This window comes from Hoplias malabaricus, chromosome 7, assembly GCF_029633855.1.
Source record: "Hoplias malabaricus isolate fHopMal1 chromosome 7, fHopMal1.hap1, whole genome shotgun sequence".
In the NCBI taxonomy this organism is placed as follows: domain Eukaryota; kingdom Metazoa; phylum Chordata; class Actinopteri; order Characiformes; family Erythrinidae; genus Hoplias; species Hoplias malabaricus.
In genome coordinates this window covers 40,234,313-40,251,793 of record NC_089806.1, presented here as the reverse complement: position 1 = coordinate 40,251,793, position 17,481 = coordinate 40,234,313, and the positions used below count along the sequence as shown (strand labels likewise).

The window sequence follows — 17,481 nt, the reverse complement described above, 5'->3', positions numbered from 1 at the left end:
ATATAATTATTACCCTCATTCCCACACCTACCTTTAGAGAAAGCAGTGGCCAATCGCAGGGCACTGTTATGGGGTGAAGCATTTCCAGTGCTGTTGCCAATAGCTGCTCTCTCCTCCCGGTCCATCAGTATTATGATTCTGAAATGAAGACAGACCGGACATTTGAGGGTCTAGCACTTCATGTGACTTCTCCATTTACTTGCATTTCAACCCAAGGCACGTGGAGCCGTAAACATACCTGTTGGCTACGGCATAGAGCGCCTCCATGAACTCCATGCACCTCTCTTCGTCCTCAAAGTTACAGGTGTTGGCCAAAATGTCCAGGTATTGTTTGTTCCAGCGCATGTCCACCAGGATCCTGTAGTCATCTGGAAATAAGAACACGGCTCTATATTACCACGGAGAGGTTATAACACATCGGTGCTCTCTAATAAGGACGGGCATTTCAGCATTCGTACCTGTGCTGTGTGGTTGAAGGTGCTCAGTCAGATATTTTCCTTTGCCGATCAGTTTGCTGTTGAAAACCGCATTGAGAGCCCTGCTCCCCGCCTCCAGCTGCATCAGAGCTCCCTCTGCAGTGACAGGACAGTACACTCGGTTCACTACAGCATCACAATCACAACCTCCTCCACATTTCTCCGGTCGAAACCCAGCATTATACGATTTGAACTAGGTTCTGAATGAATGGTGATCCACACTTCAGACACTCTACCACATTTACACAAGCCATTTGGTTTATTTGGTTGCTGTTGTGGGTCAGAATACCTGGTACGTGCTTGTAGCTCTTAGCGAGGTAGGAGAGCCAGCTGGTGCGGAGTACCCAGTCGCTGTGGGAGGCTCTTTCAGTCAGGATCCGGACCGCTGTAGGCAGGAGCCTCTGGGCATCACTGACCCCGCCCCCTTCTCCACTTCCTCCATGAAACTGAAGGCCTTCCAGTGCTGCACCACTCTGCATCGCCCTTTGGAGGTCAGTCAGGCTCAGTGGGCGATTCCTGCACACACACACACAGGTTATTATTATTATTTACTTTTTGCATAAATGCAATTAATACATTTGAGAGACAAAACACACTTCACACAACAAAACTGACCTCTTGCCGTGCAGACTGAGTGTGTTGAGGCAAAGGAGGAGGACCTGACCATCTCTCTGGACGCTGGAGAAACACGAGTCTTCAGTGGACTGCAGGGCAGAGGGCACACTATCCGGCCACACCCCTGCACACAACAACCTGCTGCCCCATTCCTCAGAGTCCAGCACAGCCAGCTGTCTCTCTATCACCTCCTGAGCCAGCTGAGGAGAACAGAACAGTGTAGTCTTCAAAGAGAGAAGACATCTATCCATTCACTTGTAACAGTGCAGACCACTATGACTGATATGAGGGTGGGTGAATGTATTTTAACATGTGTATGTCTGTGTTTGTGTGTGAGAGAGAGATCGTATACCTGCTGATTAGAAATGGTGCGCTGACAGAGGGCATAGGCCTCTCCACAGGCATGCAGCAGGGCGCTGGGCAGGTCCACACCTCTCTGTAGCTGACTGGACAACAGAGCCGCCGCATGGAGGAGAGACGACACCGAGGAGGCTGGAGAGTCTGGACCAGGAAACATAGCAGTACCAAAAATACACTGTTACAACACTGGTCGTCTTAATGGGCTGCTTCACTGTAAAATACAATATGTATTACCTATGAAATACAAGGGCTTATAATCCCCTCCCCCACCCCACTCACCCCAGATGGCAGACTTCATCTCAGAATGAACAGACATCAGAATGTCACACACACAGTCTCCGGTCACTCCCAAAGTGTGGAGGATGGTCTTCAGGTCCAGCGAGTCCCAACACACTCCCTCATTCTCTCCCGGGATGTAGATCTCCACGCCGCGATTCCTCATGGCCCGAGAGATCTCTCCATGAGCGGGGTCCATGGTCAGGAAAAGCCTGGCGGGGGAAGGCCAGAAACTGTAAATATTTCTAATAACTAACTCTAATAGTTAATATTTTGCAGTTATTTACTGTAAGGAGTAAGGAGATGAGAAGATACCACTACGTTACGACTTCGCTAATATCTCTTATCTACCTGTAATTAAAAAGAATAGAGTGTTATGGACGGCTGGCTGTACCTGAAGTTAGGGTGAGGGGTGATGCTCGGGGTGGAACCATCAATGACTCCACGCTCATTAATAGTCAGAGACCCACCCGGCTCCAGCAGAGCATTAAGGCGATCCAGTACAGACGGGCTACGAATAAACACACACAGAACCAATGACAACATGCCAGGTAGAAGATTTCTGTTCTATTTACTAATATTACAGTTCTACATTGTCTAACATACACCTATCAGCCATAATATTACAACCACCATGAGTTACGTAGTTCTAGATTTAAAGAGTGTGGTTTTATCTGAGATACAAATTAACACAAAAAAAAGTCAGCCTTGATCCAACTTCATGAAGGCCATTGAAGCGGTAACTGACCTGCAGAAGTTGACGTTGTCCATAAGCAGCCAGTCTCCAGCCTGCAGGGCCTGGACCAGCATGCCATCCAGCCACTCGAAACCTCCATGACTCCACCCGTCCTCCATCTGCGCCAGGCGCTCCTTCAGCAGCGTGAAGTCCATCTGCAGCTTGGACATGTCTGTCCCACAATTCAACAGTGTTGGTAACAAAGATTTTAAAAAAGATTGTGAAGCTTTCAGTGCACGTTTTGTTTAAAAAGGAAGGAGCGTCTCGTACCTGTGAAGACTTTGAGTTTGGTGTTGAGTTTGTGCAGAAGCACTATGATGACCTCCAGCTTGTTCAGAGCCTCGAAGGTCACCGTCCCCTCGGTCGTGTCCAGCTCCTCTTCCCGCAGCCAGCGGCGGAACGTGCTCCAGGTGCTCAACAGAAACTCTGTGTCCTGCACAGCCCCGTCTAGCGACATCAGCCCTCGCCGCGTCACCATGGCAACCACATAGTCCATGCTCTCCAGAACTTGCTGCCATGGCCGGATGATGTCCACCTGAGGACACACAGGGACAAGGAGAAATCAGTCGTTTCTTTACAATGCCTCCTTAGCAATATAAAAAATATTTTATATTGACACCTACAGGCCTGGATGTGTCAGAGATTTAAAAGGAACACTAGGTAGCATTTTCAACTTAAAATTACAGCTTCAAAATCATTGTGATGCTTAATTGATATGTCGTAGGGAGAACAGAGACTCTGCTGGCTACTCCTGGCTCAGCACTGCAGAAACTGCACTATGTAACTTTTGGAGGCGGGTAGGACACCCACCCACAATCCTCACCCTTCCACTTGAGTTCTGGACTGTATTGGCACAATGAACTACACACTGCAAATTTGACCTAACGTTGCTTTAAATAATTTAACCCAAATGAGGGACCCACTCTATGGAACATAAACCTGTTCATTCAGGAATAACAAGGCATAGCTGAATACTTTGCTACTTTTGGATGAATAAAAATAACTGATCGTCCCTTTAATATTCACAGCCAAAAGTTTGAGTACACCTAATTTAACACAAATGAAATCAAATGTCCGGTCATGCAATCTAACCCTCAACTGACCTGCTCAAAGCCACCCAACAGTTCTGTGGTGTCCATGGCGCTGTTCATGGCCATGACCCGGAGCCTGTGTCCAGTCAGTAAGGCCAGCAGGTGCACGAGGCTGCTCTTCCCACTGGCTGTGGGGCCAACCAAGATGGACATCCAGCCCATCTTTACGCACTTCATTATAGACTCCAGTGGACGCAAAGCCTGATGGGTAATGGACAGTGGAGGGTCCAGGGCAACAGGTGCCCCTCCGCTGCGCTGCAGGACTGAGGAGCCGACCTTGAGAACGAGGAGTGAGATTTGACGTTTACATCTATTTCCATTAAATTGTAGAGCAACACACAGCATCTACTTCAGACACTTCATCTCCAATTGATTTATCGATGAATTAAATCTGACTGACCTGCAGGTTGAGAGGAGTAATGTGGAACTGTCTTGACCCCATGTAAGGCTCAAAATCCTCCGTAAACACCTTCCTGAACACAGACAGCACCTAAAAACAACAGATACTCACAATTAATCACCAATGGTATAACAATGCTACTACAATGCTCATGTGAACAGATGTGTTCAAGGCTACCTGAGCCTTATCTGCTTCGGTTCTCATCCGATCGGCATACACCAGTCCGACATGCTGACCAGGATTATAGAAGGCTGGCGATTGGTCAGTCTGCATCAGCTGACACCAGCGGAACAGGTCACGCAGGTTGAACTCCCACGGCCCTCCTTTCTGACCCCATTTCCTTTCCATCATCACCTCGCGGGCAAGCTGGGGCCAAAGAGAACATAGTGAGCTCTATGTTGTGGTCATTTTTTGACGTTAAAATGTAGATTTGTTTTGATTTCTGACAACATCAATAAAATAATGAACATGAAAATCAATTGTACAATTTCCCTTGAAGCACAAATATAGATCTTAGACCAGGTCTGGTGCCAGAAACATAATTCCCAAGGATAATTTAGCTTAATAGGGCTGTCACGGTTGATTAAATTAGCAAGTACTCTAATGTACCATACAGGCATTTTATGAAATACTGCTGGTGTGGGTTTCTCCTTTTTTTAATGGCAATAGCTCCCCCTAGTGTGCAATGTTTAGACTGCTCAATGCGGGTTTTTAACAACTACGTTTATCATTCATTCATCTTCTGTAAATCCTTCTTCCTGATAAGTACTGGGTAGGACTGTAGCCATTTTCACATGGCCAATTCTATCTACTGACGTATGTGTTTGAACTGTGGTAGAAACCCACACAGACACTGGGAGAACACACCATATTTCTCACAGGCAGTGACCCAAGACAGAAATCAAACTCAGAACCCCAGAACCCCGTTGTTCCCATGTTGATCTACAGTGCAACATCATCAAGGCAATTAACTCAGAATGTACACTTTAAGGGCACTATCTCAGACCCCCAGAAAATCCCTTTATTCAATCAGTGCTGCCCTTGTTCTCACCCTGTTGCTGAACTGCACCATTTTGGAGATGATCTGCTCGCTGATGTTTGGGAAGATGGACTTTCCAATGAACTGCATGTCTTCACTGGTGAGCTGGTCCACATACACCTGCAACGCCAGATAAATCCAAAGTCAATTTACCAAAGACTAGGAATAAATAACACAACAAAGACTTTGGAGGGAGCTTTACCTGAGTAAACCTGTTGAGGAAGGACTTGGGCAGGCCTTTGCGTCCTCCGCCCTGCGTGAAGGGGTTCTGGCAGCCGAAGATCTTGGTCTTCTCGTGCTGGACATGGAAACGCATGCTCAGTTCTGGGATGTAGATTTCGGCTCGGTGGTCGAAACAGGCGTTTAGACCCTCCAGCACGGACTGAGAGGCCAGATTCAGCTGGGAAGGAAAGAGGAGGGTTCAAGGTTCCGTTCGCAAATCACTTACAGATTTTACTTGAAAAGAGCTGCAGGGGTTCTCATCCTCAAAGTTACCTCATCTAACACAATCCAGTGTCCTGCCTTCAGAGCAGCCAACAGAGGACCATCCCTCCAGGCAAACTCCCCTCCCTTACCACCCTCCACAGGAAGATCTGTTCCAAACAGGTCCGTAACGTCCTAAACAGAACGAAAGATATAAAGCCTTAAGATGAAGTGTTTTAATTCTCACATGACCTTACTGGCCAAACTGAAAAAAAGCAGAAGGTTCTTACGGTCTGCTCTGAGAGGTTGATTCTGACGAGGTTGTTTCCGGAGGCTTTGGCGAGGGCGGAGATCAGACTGGTTTTGCCCACTCCGGGCGATCCCTCAAGGAGGATGGGTCTCTGCAGCTTCAGGGCCCTCAAAACCCTCATAGCGTTTACTGCCGTGGTGCCCGCCCCCAGAGCGTAATCAGACACACTGCGGCCCTCGCTCTCAGGACCTGGAGCACAGAACATACATCAGTTAGTGTGTGTGTTTCAGACATTTAGATAACGCAATGCATAGCTTATACTTATCTTCTATAAACTCTTTGATATCAGAACAAAAACATGGCATCTCCACTTTTACCAGATGCTTTTACACAGTGGTTAGCACCTTTTCTAATAAATAAGTGTTGTTTTTAGAGGTTGTTTTTCTAATTTAAGAGTTTTATTCCGTGGGTTCCATTCCCACTCTGGGTGACTGTCTGTGAGGAGTGTGGCGTGTTCTCCCTGTGTCTGCGTGGGTTTCCTCCGGGTGACTGTCTGTGAGGAGTGTGGCGTGTTCTCCCTGTGTCTGCGTGGGTTTCCTCCGGGTGACTGTCTGTGAGGAGTGTGGCGTGTTCTCCCCGTGGGTTTCCTCCGGGTGACTGTCTGTGAGGAGTGTGGTGTGTTCTCCCTGTGTCTGCGTGGGTTTCCTCCGGGTGACTGTCTGTGAGGAGTGTGGTGTGTTCTCCCTGTGTCTGCGTGGGTTTCCTCCGGGTGACTGTCTGTGAGGAGTGTGGTGTGTTCTTCCTGTGTCTGCGTGGGTTTCCTCCGGGTGACTGTCTGTGAGGAGTGTGGTGTGTTCTCTCTGTGTCTGTGTGGGTTTCCTCCGGGTGACTGTCTGTGAGGAGTGTGGTGTGTTATTTCTGTGTCTGCGTGGGTTTCCTCCGGGTGACTGTCTGTGAGGAGTGTGGTGTGTTCTCTCTGTGTCTGCGTGGGTTTCCTCCGGGTGACTGTCTGTGAGGAGTGTGGTGTGTTCTCTCTGTGTCTGCGTGGGTTTCCTCTGGGTGACTGTCTGTGAGATTTTGTATTTTTGCTCCTGGTTTCCCCTACTGTTGCAGATTATACTTTTACATCATTGAAAAGCTTGATTTATTGAAGTCCTTACATAGTGCAGTTTCTGCATTGATAAGCCTGGAGTAGAAATAACAGAGGCTCTATTCTCCTTATTACAGGTTAGTGAAGCACCACAATTCTGAGGTTAAAAAACAGCTTACTGTTGCTTTAAAACTTTTCTGAATGTTTCCTTCCACCAAAATTTTCAGCAATTGCTTGCTGAACAAAAAGCTTCAGTTTACAGCTGTCCATTTAAGGTGGAACAGCAAAGACCATGTCTGTGCAGAAGTGTATTTAACAGTAAATCGATGGTCTCTGACCCGATATGATGTAGAAAGGCTCGATGCCGAAGAAGTCGTCCCCCCAGCGTGGCTCTCGGCGGAGGCTGGTCTTGTAAACTGTCAGAGCGTCCTGCATCTTCTCATCCAGCTCAGTGATCCTGCGCAGCTTCGATTCCAAAAAACCCAGACATGCCTTCCTCACCTCTGTGGCGTTCTCCGCCGCAGACACTGTTGTACCTGAGGAGAAGAACCAGGTTGTGTCTAGTCCTGTGCGATGTGATCACAAATCATTATCATGATTAACTGAACATTTCACCTCGATGACTATTAATGACCAATTAATTTGTTAATCTGAACTGTCTGACCACTTAAACAAAGGTTTGGGCATAAGGTGTTATTGCTATCTGCCCCTCAATTTCTCACCTGACCCAATGCCGTCCACATACACCAGACATGCAGCGTGAATGAAGGCAGTGACCGTGTCCAGTCTCTTGTCCCACTCCGGCTCGTCCACCTCGGCCAGGGTCATGAAGCCGTTCTCTTCCCTCGGCTCGTCCCTCTCACACACTTCATTCATAAAGTCCACCCAGGACAGGATGTCCCTCACACTCAGGATACAGCGCCGACCAAACTCCTGATTGGTCAGCCAGTCGATGAAGTCCAGCATGAGCTCCGCGATGTCCTTCCCTGCGATAAAGAAGGTGGAGGAGTTGCAGCTATGCTTTGTAGAAACAAGAAAGCAGGCTAGATGAGGAGGACAGTGCCTTTCCCAGTGGAACGTAAACACACATATATACCTTGATGGTCACGGTGGTCTAAGGAAAGCCCTGACCGCAGGTTGTGCTGGATGATCTTCATCAAATCACTGCGGCTGTTCGACTGGGGACACCAGATCTCTGTGAACCTGTTCCTCAGTGCAGGGGAAAGCTGGACACACACAAGATTCAAATATATTATTAACGTTCACATGTATAAACAGATCAAAAACAACACTGTATTTGAACTACAGCCACATTTCACTGTGAACCAACCTCCTTCTTTCCAAAGTCTCCTCCGGGGTTCATGGTGGCGACCAAGCGGAACTTCTTCCCTGCGATGATGAGCTCCACATCATCATTGTCCCCGCTGCCTTTTTCCGCCAGCACCAGAGACTTCTCAGTCTCTAAAACACTGAAGTAGTGAGAGAGGGAGACGGGGGGGGCATGAATTGCTCATCTGAATTATATTCATTAGCTACACTTCTAAACTCTCCACCCATTTTGGTGCAGAACTACATTAAGCGAATGAACAAGGAGTTAATCACAGGCAAAATGTGTGCAAAAACTTGTGGTAAAAGTAGCAGTACACCAGCTGCGTTCACATTATAAACCTCAATAATCAATTCAGATTTTTGCTCAGATTGGATTTGACGGTTCGTGTCACATGACAATTAATCAGACACAAATCTGATCTAGGAGTACATAGGCAAGTGACTCAAATCTGTTTTGAAAAGACTGGATCTGATACGTACACACAGCCTTGAAAAAACCAGATCTGTGTCACATTAATGCAAACAAATCTGATTTAAGTCACTTCAACCTGATAATGTGAACATAGCCTTAAATGTAGTGTGTGTGTGTGTGTGTGTGTGTTTACATGCTCTGCTTTACCTATTAAGCCTCTCCAGCACTGAGTCATCTGCGAGAGAGATCTCATCCATCAGAAACACTCCCTCCTGTCTCATAGCCAGCACTAAGGGACCATCCCTCCACTCAAACAGACGGCCGTCCTCACTGTCCCCCTGAATAAACGCAAACCGAATTTGTCATTTACTGTAAACATAGCTTTGCAATAGAAGCTTTTGGTCTTGGACAACATTCCACCTCAGCATCACTCACTCGGGGCTTGAATATAGATTTCTGTACTACAACGTTAAAATGGACGTGAAATATCATTAGGAATTTAGTCACGTCTTACGTGTCCAGTTCCGGCGTGACGGACAGGCCGGAGGCCACCCAGAAAATCGGATGTCTCCATGTGTAGATGGCAGTTCACAGAGAAGAACTTCTGTCCCGCCAGTGCAGCAAACAGCTGGCAGATGGTGGTCTTACCACAACTAGAGAAACACATGGAACAAGACGCCATTTTAGTGCTTTTAAGCTGTCTTTGTTTCCATCTGGCCATAAGAACTCATTTTCTTCTGTTAGCCAAGTTTCCCATGATCACACCATGACTCATTAGTAACTGTGTGTGTATACGGCTGATTAAATCTTACCCGGTATCTCCCACCAGAAGGACAGACTCTCCAAACCTAAGCGCCCGTCCCACCAACACGGCGAGTCTCCTCATCCCCTGAGTCCACACCACGTGACCAAACTCCTCAGGAACTCCTCCTATACTGGCCACAAATGGACCTGGAAAACACACACAAACACACAGACCAGCAGCCAATCAGATTGTTCATCTACAACGACATCTTTTCAAAACCATTGGCTTTTCATTTGATTAAGTTTCTACTTTAAGTTTCATCTTCAGTGGGTTTTGTTTTTGTTATTTTTAAGACTGTTTTTAATTCCTGATTCTCCCACTTATTTTTAACATCTACTATTACATATTACAGGCTCTTTGCTTAGAATCTATCACAAATATATACTAGTTTGAAAGGAAAAATCAGGTTTTTCTAAACTACTATTGTTATTCCTATGACAGGTTCCATCCATTCATCCATTATCTGTAAGTGCTTATCCAGTTCAGGGTCGCGGTGGGTCCAGAACCTACCTGGAATCATTGGTCACAAGGCGGGAATACATCCTGGAGGGGGCGCCAGTCCTTTACAGGGCAACACATTCACTCCTACGGACACTTTTGAGTCGCCAATCCACCCACAAACATGTGTTTTTGGACTGTGGGAGGAAACCTGAGCACCCGGAGGAAACCCACGCAGACACAGGGAGAACACACCACACTCCTCACAGACAGTCACCCGGTGCGGGAATCGAACCTGTGACAACTACCTGCTGTGCCACCGTGCCGCGCCCCTATGACAGGTTAAAAACCTCAATCTTCTGGGTATTTAAAAACACATTTTAATTAACTTCTGAGAGTCTCTGTCCTGTATGCTAGGTTTCTCTCTCTGCTCAAAGCAGAGAAATGGCATTGTGGAGGTTTTTAGACAACAAATAGTCCTCCAAATGTTGAAAAAGCACAAAATGATTTGAAGGAATTGCTCTATTCCTGCACGATAAGTGGATAATAATGATTTATGTTTGCTGTAGATGAATCTGACCAAAGTCAAACGCATGGAACTAAGCACAGACCCAAAATTTTCATTCATGTTGCAGTGAATGGCATCATTTTGCTTCATCCTATCATTCAATTCCTCAATCGCTTCATCCTGGTAAGGTTATTTGAGGGGGTCCAGAGCCTACCCAGAAACTCGTTCAACAGAACACAGAGTTCACTCACTGAGGAGATTTTGTACTTGAAACTGAGCCAAATTCTGCTTTAGGTTCTGTCTGCTCTAATTTGACTGGGAGTCAATGGAACAACATTTAATGGAGAGAGCAAGTCTCAGCTTGTAAACACCAGTAGGGATCGAATGGGTCCATTCTGGGTGTGTGTTTGTGTCCTGGGTTACACTCACTGAACTGGGTGGTGAGCTGAGCTTCTGAGAACAACGCCTCTGGGTTCACTGTCCTCTTGAAGTGCTTCTCCAGGATGTTCTGGATGGTCAAAGCCTCCTCTGGTTTACGAACACGGCCAGCCAACAACATATAACCTGAAAACAAGCAGCTCAACTGTTTAACCCAATATATCCTGAGGAATTATAGATATAACAGACGTTATAACATTGGGCCACCACATACAAATAAGTTATCTGCTCAGTGCAGTGGCTATTGTCAACTGTTTGTGACATTACCATCATCAGCGAGATGCTGCAGCCAATCACGTGAGGTGTCTGTCTGCTCCTCCAGTCTGTAGCGTTCAGCCCAGCGGAACAGGTCTCTGAGGGTGATGAAACCATGCTTTCCTGCAAACACGCTGGAGCCCCTCCTCAAAGACTGAAACACAAACACAGAGTTTATACATATATAGGCTTGCTTTAAATGCTAGCGCACCGGAGTGAGCTCCTGATCGAGTTCCTGACCTGCAGGTTCTGCATGACTTTGACCAGTTTGGTGCAGTAGGATGGGGGCAGGCTGCAGCGCTGGTGAAGGATGGTCTCCAGCTCTTCGCTGGGCAGTTCGTCAAAGTGTAGCTCTACAAAACGATTCCTGAACGCTCTGGACAACACCTACAGAAATGCACATGCATTAATGATCAATGTTATTTACAAAGCTACAGAGGAAACCATTTCTAGACAGTGGTAGTAGAAGCACATTTCAACTTGGTCTGTGGTGTACCTTTCTGCCACCATAGAGCCCTGGTGGGTTCTGGGTAGCGAAGAGCATGAATCTTGGATGGGCTTTGACCACTTCTTGTGTCTCAGCGACAAAGAGTTCTCTGTTGTCGTCCAGTAATCTGTTCAGGGCTTCCAGGACGTCGGTGGGGGCGAGGTTCAGCTCATCCAGAATGATCCAGTAGCCCTTACGCATGGCATCAATCAGAACACCTTCAGAGCAAGAACATGACCCTTTAAACAACTCCTGGTCATTCGCAGGATATTTCACAAGCTGCATCAAAACAACATTGCTCAGAACAATTGTGAGTTGGTTAATGAGTCAATGAGTCACTGACTGAGTGAATGAGTGAGGGATTCAGTGATGGACTAAGAGAGAAATGAGAGAGGAAGTAAGCCCTAGAGAGTGAGGGAGTCAGTCAGTGAGTGAGGAGTCAGTAAAGAACTGAGTGAATGTGTCAGTGAATGAATGATCCAGGAAGTGAGTGATGAGTCAAAGAGTGAGTCAGAGAGTCAGTGAGTGAATCGCTTAATGACTGTGTGAATGTCTGTATTTTTGAGGACTGTGTACCTTCCTTAAAGACGAGTTTTCCCTGCTCGTCCGAGGAGTAGCAGCCGATGTACTCCTGGATGTCCGTGTGCTCGTGGTTGTTTATCCTAACACACTGATTCCCCGTGGCGGCTGCGAGCCATCTGACCAGACTGGTCTTCCCTACGGATGTCTCGCCCTGAATCAGCACAGGGTGGATGCTGACATAATACAAACACACGCATAAGCACGATATTTTTAGAAGTTGATAAGAATTTAAGCATATCGCCGGTGTATTCAAGAATCAACTGGATGCAAGGTTAGGAAAAGTACCCCGCAGACACCACACGGGCCAGGTCTCGGAGGTTGAGGCGGACAGATGTGGTCAGGATGTAGCTGGGGTCCAGCGCTGGGTCCATATCCCCCTGACTCAACCAGTAGCCCTCCATCTGGACAAAACCATGGGAACGGGGTTCAGGGATAACCTACAAGAAAGAGTAAGGATGAAAATTGTTGTTATTATTATACATCATATTACTTATTAAGTATATATGCATTCGTACATATTTTTCATTTGTAATATTCTAATAAGGCGGCACGGTGGCACAGCATGGTGTCTGTGTGGGTTTCCTCCGGGTGACTGTCTGTGAGGAGTTTGGGGTGTTCTCCCTGTGTCTGAGTGGGTTTCCTCCGGGTGACTGTCTGTGAGGAGTGTGGTGTGTTCTCCCTGTGTCTGCGTGGGTTTCCTCCGGGTGACTGTTTGTGAGGAGTTGGTGTGTTCTCCCTGTGTCCGCGTGGGTTTCCTCCGGGTGCTCCGGGTTCCTCCCACAGTCCAAAAACACACATGGGTAGGTGGATTGGTGACTCAAAAGTGTCCGTAGGTGTGAGTGTATGTGTGTGTGTGTGTTGTCCTTTGAAGGACTGGCGTCCACTCTAGGGTGTATTCCCGCCTTGCACCCAATGATTCCAGGTAGGAAACCCTGAACTGTATAAGCAGTTATAGATAATGAATGAATGAATGAATGAATATTCTAACTTCTTACATTAGACCATGTGTGTTGTAAAGTGTGTTATTAATCTTTAATAAAATCATAAGATGGACACTGTGAATGAACCAGAACTCTTACCTGTTTAAGACACTTGATGTTTCCTCCCAGGATGTATTGGTACACCAGTTTCTCCACTAGGGGATGAGATACGCGATCCAGTTGTGTTAAGAAGCTCAGGCAGAAACCCTATGAAATATCAAAACATACCAAAAAAAAACATTTATTATAAGCAAGAAATTCCATTTAATTAAGAGGTAGTAAGATGTATTTCAACTTTCTACTCCATCTTAGAATCTTAATACAAATCTTAATATGTAGAGAAACTGATTAGTGATTAAAAGGTAGCCTAGGAATTGGGATGCAACTGCTGACCTTTTTAAACCTGCAATGGAAAATACAAATAAACAGCTGGCGAATAGGAACCCAACTTTAGTGAAATTATTGTGAGGTTACTTTGCACTCTGGTTATTATATTTAGTTCATGGGTTAGTGCTTTCTTTCAGAAAATGTGAAATATTTTTAAAAATGCCGTTCCCTGTGTAGTGGCAGTATTTCACCTCGTAGAGGGAGCGCTGGATGTTGTAGCAGGGGTTTGCCGCCACGTATTTCAGAGCACGGCACAGCGTCCGTAAACTGTAGTGAGGCTTGTGTCCAGTGCCGTCCACCAGCCGCGAGTTGGCCTCTTTACGAACAGCCAAATAAAAACTGCAGATACAACAGACAATGCAATTTACCACTGATATTTAAACATGTTAAAAGTCAGTAATGTCTTGGTAGATTGCGCCAAAGTGTGAATATCAGACCTGATGATTCCGTGGATGGTGCTCCTGTTTAAGTTAAGGCCTTTGAGGTAATCTGAGACGAGGATCCGTAGATCTCCTTCGCTCTCCAGCTCTTCTACATAAAGCTCTGTAAACCTGTGACACACACACACACACATTTCAACAGATTTAAAATTAGAGCAAAGGCAGTGCCAGGACGATATGATTGATTTTCTCTCTCTCACCTGTTGCGGATGCCCAGGGGAAGGTTCCTCTTGCCCACATCGGTGGCTGGGTTCATGCAGGCGAACAGGCGGAAATCTGAGTGTCTGACCAGCGGCTCTGCTCACAAGAATCGATAAATATCATGGTCAGAGTCAAAGTCAAAGTCAAACTGTTCTCTTTTGTTTGCAAAACTGAAGCTGTGGGTGTGGCAAACAATGTAAAGACTGGACATTAGTTGAAAAACGAATGGGAAAGCTAATATCATCACACAGGGTGTCTGTTTACTGGGATAAACCCTCGCTTCAGATGTCTTGAAAAGTCCATCCCTCCATGGGGACACCAAGAGGAGCTTCTATGACATCCTACTCTAAAGCCACTGGCATTTTTATGGAGTTGGTTCCCCCTCTGCAGCTATAGCAGCAAGTTTGGAACTCAGATTTTGAGTCAGCAGAGCATTGTGGCACTCAGCACTTTGCAATGCCTCTCTAACTTTACATGGTTTGCCACTATGTGGCCGAGTTGCTGTGGTTCCTAAATGCTTTTCAATAATACATTGTTTCCAACAATGCTACCCTACTACAGCACCCCACTCAAATTCAGTGAGGTCTTTCGAATGACACATTCTTTTAAAAATGCTTGTTAAGGCAGACCGCATGACTAGGTGCTTATTTTATACATCTGAGCCAAAAGGGACTGAACGAAAACCCTGAATTCAATGATTAGGTGGTCTGTCCCAATACTTTATTCCATATAGTGTATAAGTACCTTCATAAATGCTTTGGATATGTTTCCGTAGCTTTTAAACTTCTGTATATAGGTCCTTCTCTATTCAAAATTTAAGAGCCTAATCCTGCACTCCTAACCCAAGGAGGTCAAAAATTAAGAATAAGAACGTTGGCTTTGGACACCTGTGTCTCCTCGGTCCAGCAGCACCAAAGAGCCAGCACTGCCCTCCAGTAGGCCACTCAGACACTCCAGAGTCTCAGGGGCAGCCAGGTTGATTTCATCCAGCAGAACCCACTCGCCTTTCTTCACCGCCTGAGCTAAAGTGCCCTATTAACACACACACACACACATTATAAAATTGTACTGATAAATTGTTTATTTAAAGGTTTGTGTACTAAATCTCTAACGTGCAAGTGTGTTTACCTCAACGAATGCAAAAACCAGTGCAGATTCTCGTGCTCGGATCTGCTCCTGAGTCTGACTGAGTTTCACAGCCAGAGCCTCCCACTGCTCCTGCAGCAAGGCAGCTGTTACACACACAAACACACACAGTATGTGCTTATTAATGCAGTTGTTTACAGTTGTCATTAATGTAGTCTAAATGTCTATGACTTGTTAGGTACAAGTTCTTCGCAGCTTTAGGGCAAAATTTTAAAGCAAACTTCACACAATTTCACTAAGGTTTTGGCTGATCGACTACATTTGAGCTAAGAGGGCACTTCCACTCTCACATCACTACTTTAGGGAAAGTGTGGACCCTGCTCTGACCGTTGGGCTTGTCCTGAAGCTCCTTGGTGAGGGCAGATTTGCAGACATGGTCCATGAGTTTCAGAAGGTCCTGCCAGCGTTTCCCTCTGAAGCAGGTCTGCACGTGACCCAGGAAGGTGATGTTCTGTTTGCGAGAGTACGTCTGAGAGAACAAGTCCTCGAACGCCTCTCTCAGAGGCAGCAGGATCAGCTTATGATCCACAGGCTTATATCTGCAATTCAAGGCAGAATCAGAATCAGGATCTGATTCAATTCTTATTTTACACAGACTAGGAGTTGGACTCATTTGACATGCAACAAACATGGAGGAAAGGAATCAATACATATGAATAAATGTGTGATGTGAGTAGTAGCATATATATATATAAATAAAAGATCATAACGATTCAATATAAAAATTAGGACTCAATATATATCAGCAGATGCTGTTGAACTGACCCTCCCAGCAGGTCAGCTGTGTCACTCTGCTGGTTCATGTTCACCACACGCAGCTTGTGCCCTAAACATAATAGAGAAAAGCTTTCAGGTTTCTTCTCATAGAAGAATACAGCAACAGAACAGTATTTGCTACTTCAAAAGTCTGGAAATACTCAATCTGGTTACGCTAGCACATTAAAATATGATGTTGTTCAGCCCCTCCCACAAGGGGTCGCTACCGTGGACCACCTGGCGACCCGGCTGATGAACCGCGTACAGTAGAACCTCTACGTACGAACTTGATCGGTTCCGTGACCCAGTTCGTAAGTAGAAAAGTTCGTTTCTCGAGTCAGTTTTCCCCATTTAAAATAATGGAAAAGCAATTAATGCGTTCCAGCCCCCACCCCGAAAGTCACCCTTTTTGCACTGATCTTTGTTTACAACACTCTCAAATTAGTAAAAAAATACATGTAGCATTACTAAAAATAAAAGAGAAATACAGTGGAAACAGTAATAAAAAAGAAATAAAGTTTTAAGTGGTTACACATCGCTACCTTGAAGACGTGACGACTGGCTGGAGGAGTAACACAGGCACTGGCTGTATGACGGGAGGTGGGGGGGGGGGGTGGAATAACGGAGAGTAGGCGGTGAATGTGGGGAGACGAAGCGTAGATACGGCTTAACTTAGCACGAATTTCCATGTCTGCTATTTACACTAATGCTAAATTGCTAAAGCTACAATGTGCTAATCTTAAAAGCTCACTCAAGTCTGGGCGCTGGGAGACTCGTCTATTGGGGTCAGTGGCCATTTCCAGCCGCCGGCTCAGCGGAGGCTCCGATTCGTTTCTAGAGTCATGGTTCGTTAGTGGAGGCCAAAAATATTCAAATGCCCGGTTTGTGTCTTGGAATGTTCGTTAGTAGAGGCGTTCGTTAGTAGAGGTTCCACTGTATTACACTTTGCACAGGTTTTACAACACACCGAACTACACTGACAGTGACCCGAGACAAGGCTTTAACTGAGGGCCCCATGGAGCTAGAGCTCTGCAGCAGAGACACTATCCACAACCGCTTACAGAATGAATGAATGAATGAGTTTCATTGCAGTACTGTTTTTATTTATTAGACTAAAATATTAAGGGTACAAATTAAATCTTCCCCAAAATGACACTAAATAAAATCTTATTTCCTCAAATTAAGTGTAAAGTTTAGTTTTGTCTCCAAATGTGGGATATGATTTTTGCAATGCTTTATTTAACCCTTTAATACATTTCTCTACACATCAATTGGCTTCATTTATATTAAAATACTGACTCCAGACTTCTGAAATCTAGTGTACATCCTGGGCCTGAGTGCTCACCTGTGAGTCCTGCCAGGTACTGGACAGTGGAGGTCTTCCCTGTCCCTGTCTCCCCCACCAACAGCACAGGCTCCCCCTTAGTGACACACACAGAGAGCTGCTCCAGGAGAACTGCGGAGGGACGAGTGGCAGCAAACGTCTGTTTCTCTCTGTCAATCACACAAGCACAACACAACATTCACATTTCACACACGAGAGCAGTCAGTGGGATGTGGC

At 45.9% G+C, this 17,481-nt stretch overlaps 1 protein-coding gene across 1 annotated transcript in view; it reads right to left on the bottom strand.

Annotated features, from left to right (window-relative positions):
- The window catches only part of mdn1 (midasin AAA ATPase 1), a 50,834-nt gene that overhangs the window by 23,314 nt on the left and 10,039 nt on the right, over window positions 1–17,481 (bottom strand). The window contains exons 14-52 of the mRNA XM_066676153.1: window positions 17,266–17,414; window positions 15,930–15,990; window positions 15,492–15,703; window positions 15,147–15,250; window positions 14,906–15,050; window positions 14,018–14,114; window positions 13,815–13,928; window positions 13,569–13,716; window positions 13,090–13,197; window positions 12,296–12,447; window positions 12,005–12,183; window positions 11,438–11,646; window positions 11,182–11,328; window positions 10,954–11,095; window positions 10,678–10,812; window positions 9,310–9,448; window positions 9,012–9,150; window positions 8,705–8,835; window positions 8,087–8,225; window positions 7,853–7,982; window positions 7,479–7,742; window positions 7,095–7,292; window positions 5,707–5,915; window positions 5,489–5,611; window positions 5,196–5,393; window positions 5,006–5,113; window positions 4,132–4,320; window positions 3,955–4,044; window positions 3,567–3,830; window positions 2,734–2,998; window positions 2,476–2,635; window positions 2,122–2,238; window positions 1,731–1,939; window positions 1,444–1,592; window positions 1,092–1,291; window positions 766–992; window positions 459–572; window positions 239–368; window positions 32–138 (exon numbers count right to left, since the gene is read on the bottom strand). Coding sequence (XP_066532250.1) covers window positions 32–138; window positions 239–368; window positions 459–572; window positions 766–992; window positions 1,092–1,291; window positions 1,444–1,592; window positions 1,731–1,939; window positions 2,122–2,238; window positions 2,476–2,635; window positions 2,734–2,998; window positions 3,567–3,830; window positions 3,955–4,044; window positions 4,132–4,320; window positions 5,006–5,113; window positions 5,196–5,393; window positions 5,489–5,611; window positions 5,707–5,915; window positions 7,095–7,292; window positions 7,479–7,742; window positions 7,853–7,982; window positions 8,087–8,225; window positions 8,705–8,835; window positions 9,012–9,150; window positions 9,310–9,448; window positions 10,678–10,812; window positions 10,954–11,095; window positions 11,182–11,328; window positions 11,438–11,646; window positions 12,005–12,183; window positions 12,296–12,447; window positions 13,090–13,197; window positions 13,569–13,716; window positions 13,815–13,928; window positions 14,018–14,114; window positions 14,906–15,050; window positions 15,147–15,250; window positions 15,492–15,703; window positions 15,930–15,990; window positions 17,266–17,414 — 6,101 coding nt within the window. The remainder of the gene's footprint in view (window positions 1–31; window positions 139–238; window positions 369–458; window positions 573–765; window positions 993–1,091; window positions 1,292–1,443; window positions 1,593–1,730; window positions 1,940–2,121; window positions 2,239–2,475; window positions 2,636–2,733; window positions 2,999–3,566; window positions 3,831–3,954; window positions 4,045–4,131; window positions 4,321–5,005; window positions 5,114–5,195; window positions 5,394–5,488; window positions 5,612–5,706; window positions 5,916–7,094; window positions 7,293–7,478; window positions 7,743–7,852; window positions 7,983–8,086; window positions 8,226–8,704; window positions 8,836–9,011; window positions 9,151–9,309; window positions 9,449–10,677; window positions 10,813–10,953; window positions 11,096–11,181; window positions 11,329–11,437; window positions 11,647–12,004; window positions 12,184–12,295; window positions 12,448–13,089; window positions 13,198–13,568; window positions 13,717–13,814; window positions 13,929–14,017; window positions 14,115–14,905; window positions 15,051–15,146; window positions 15,251–15,491; window positions 15,704–15,929; window positions 15,991–17,265; window positions 17,415–17,481) is intronic.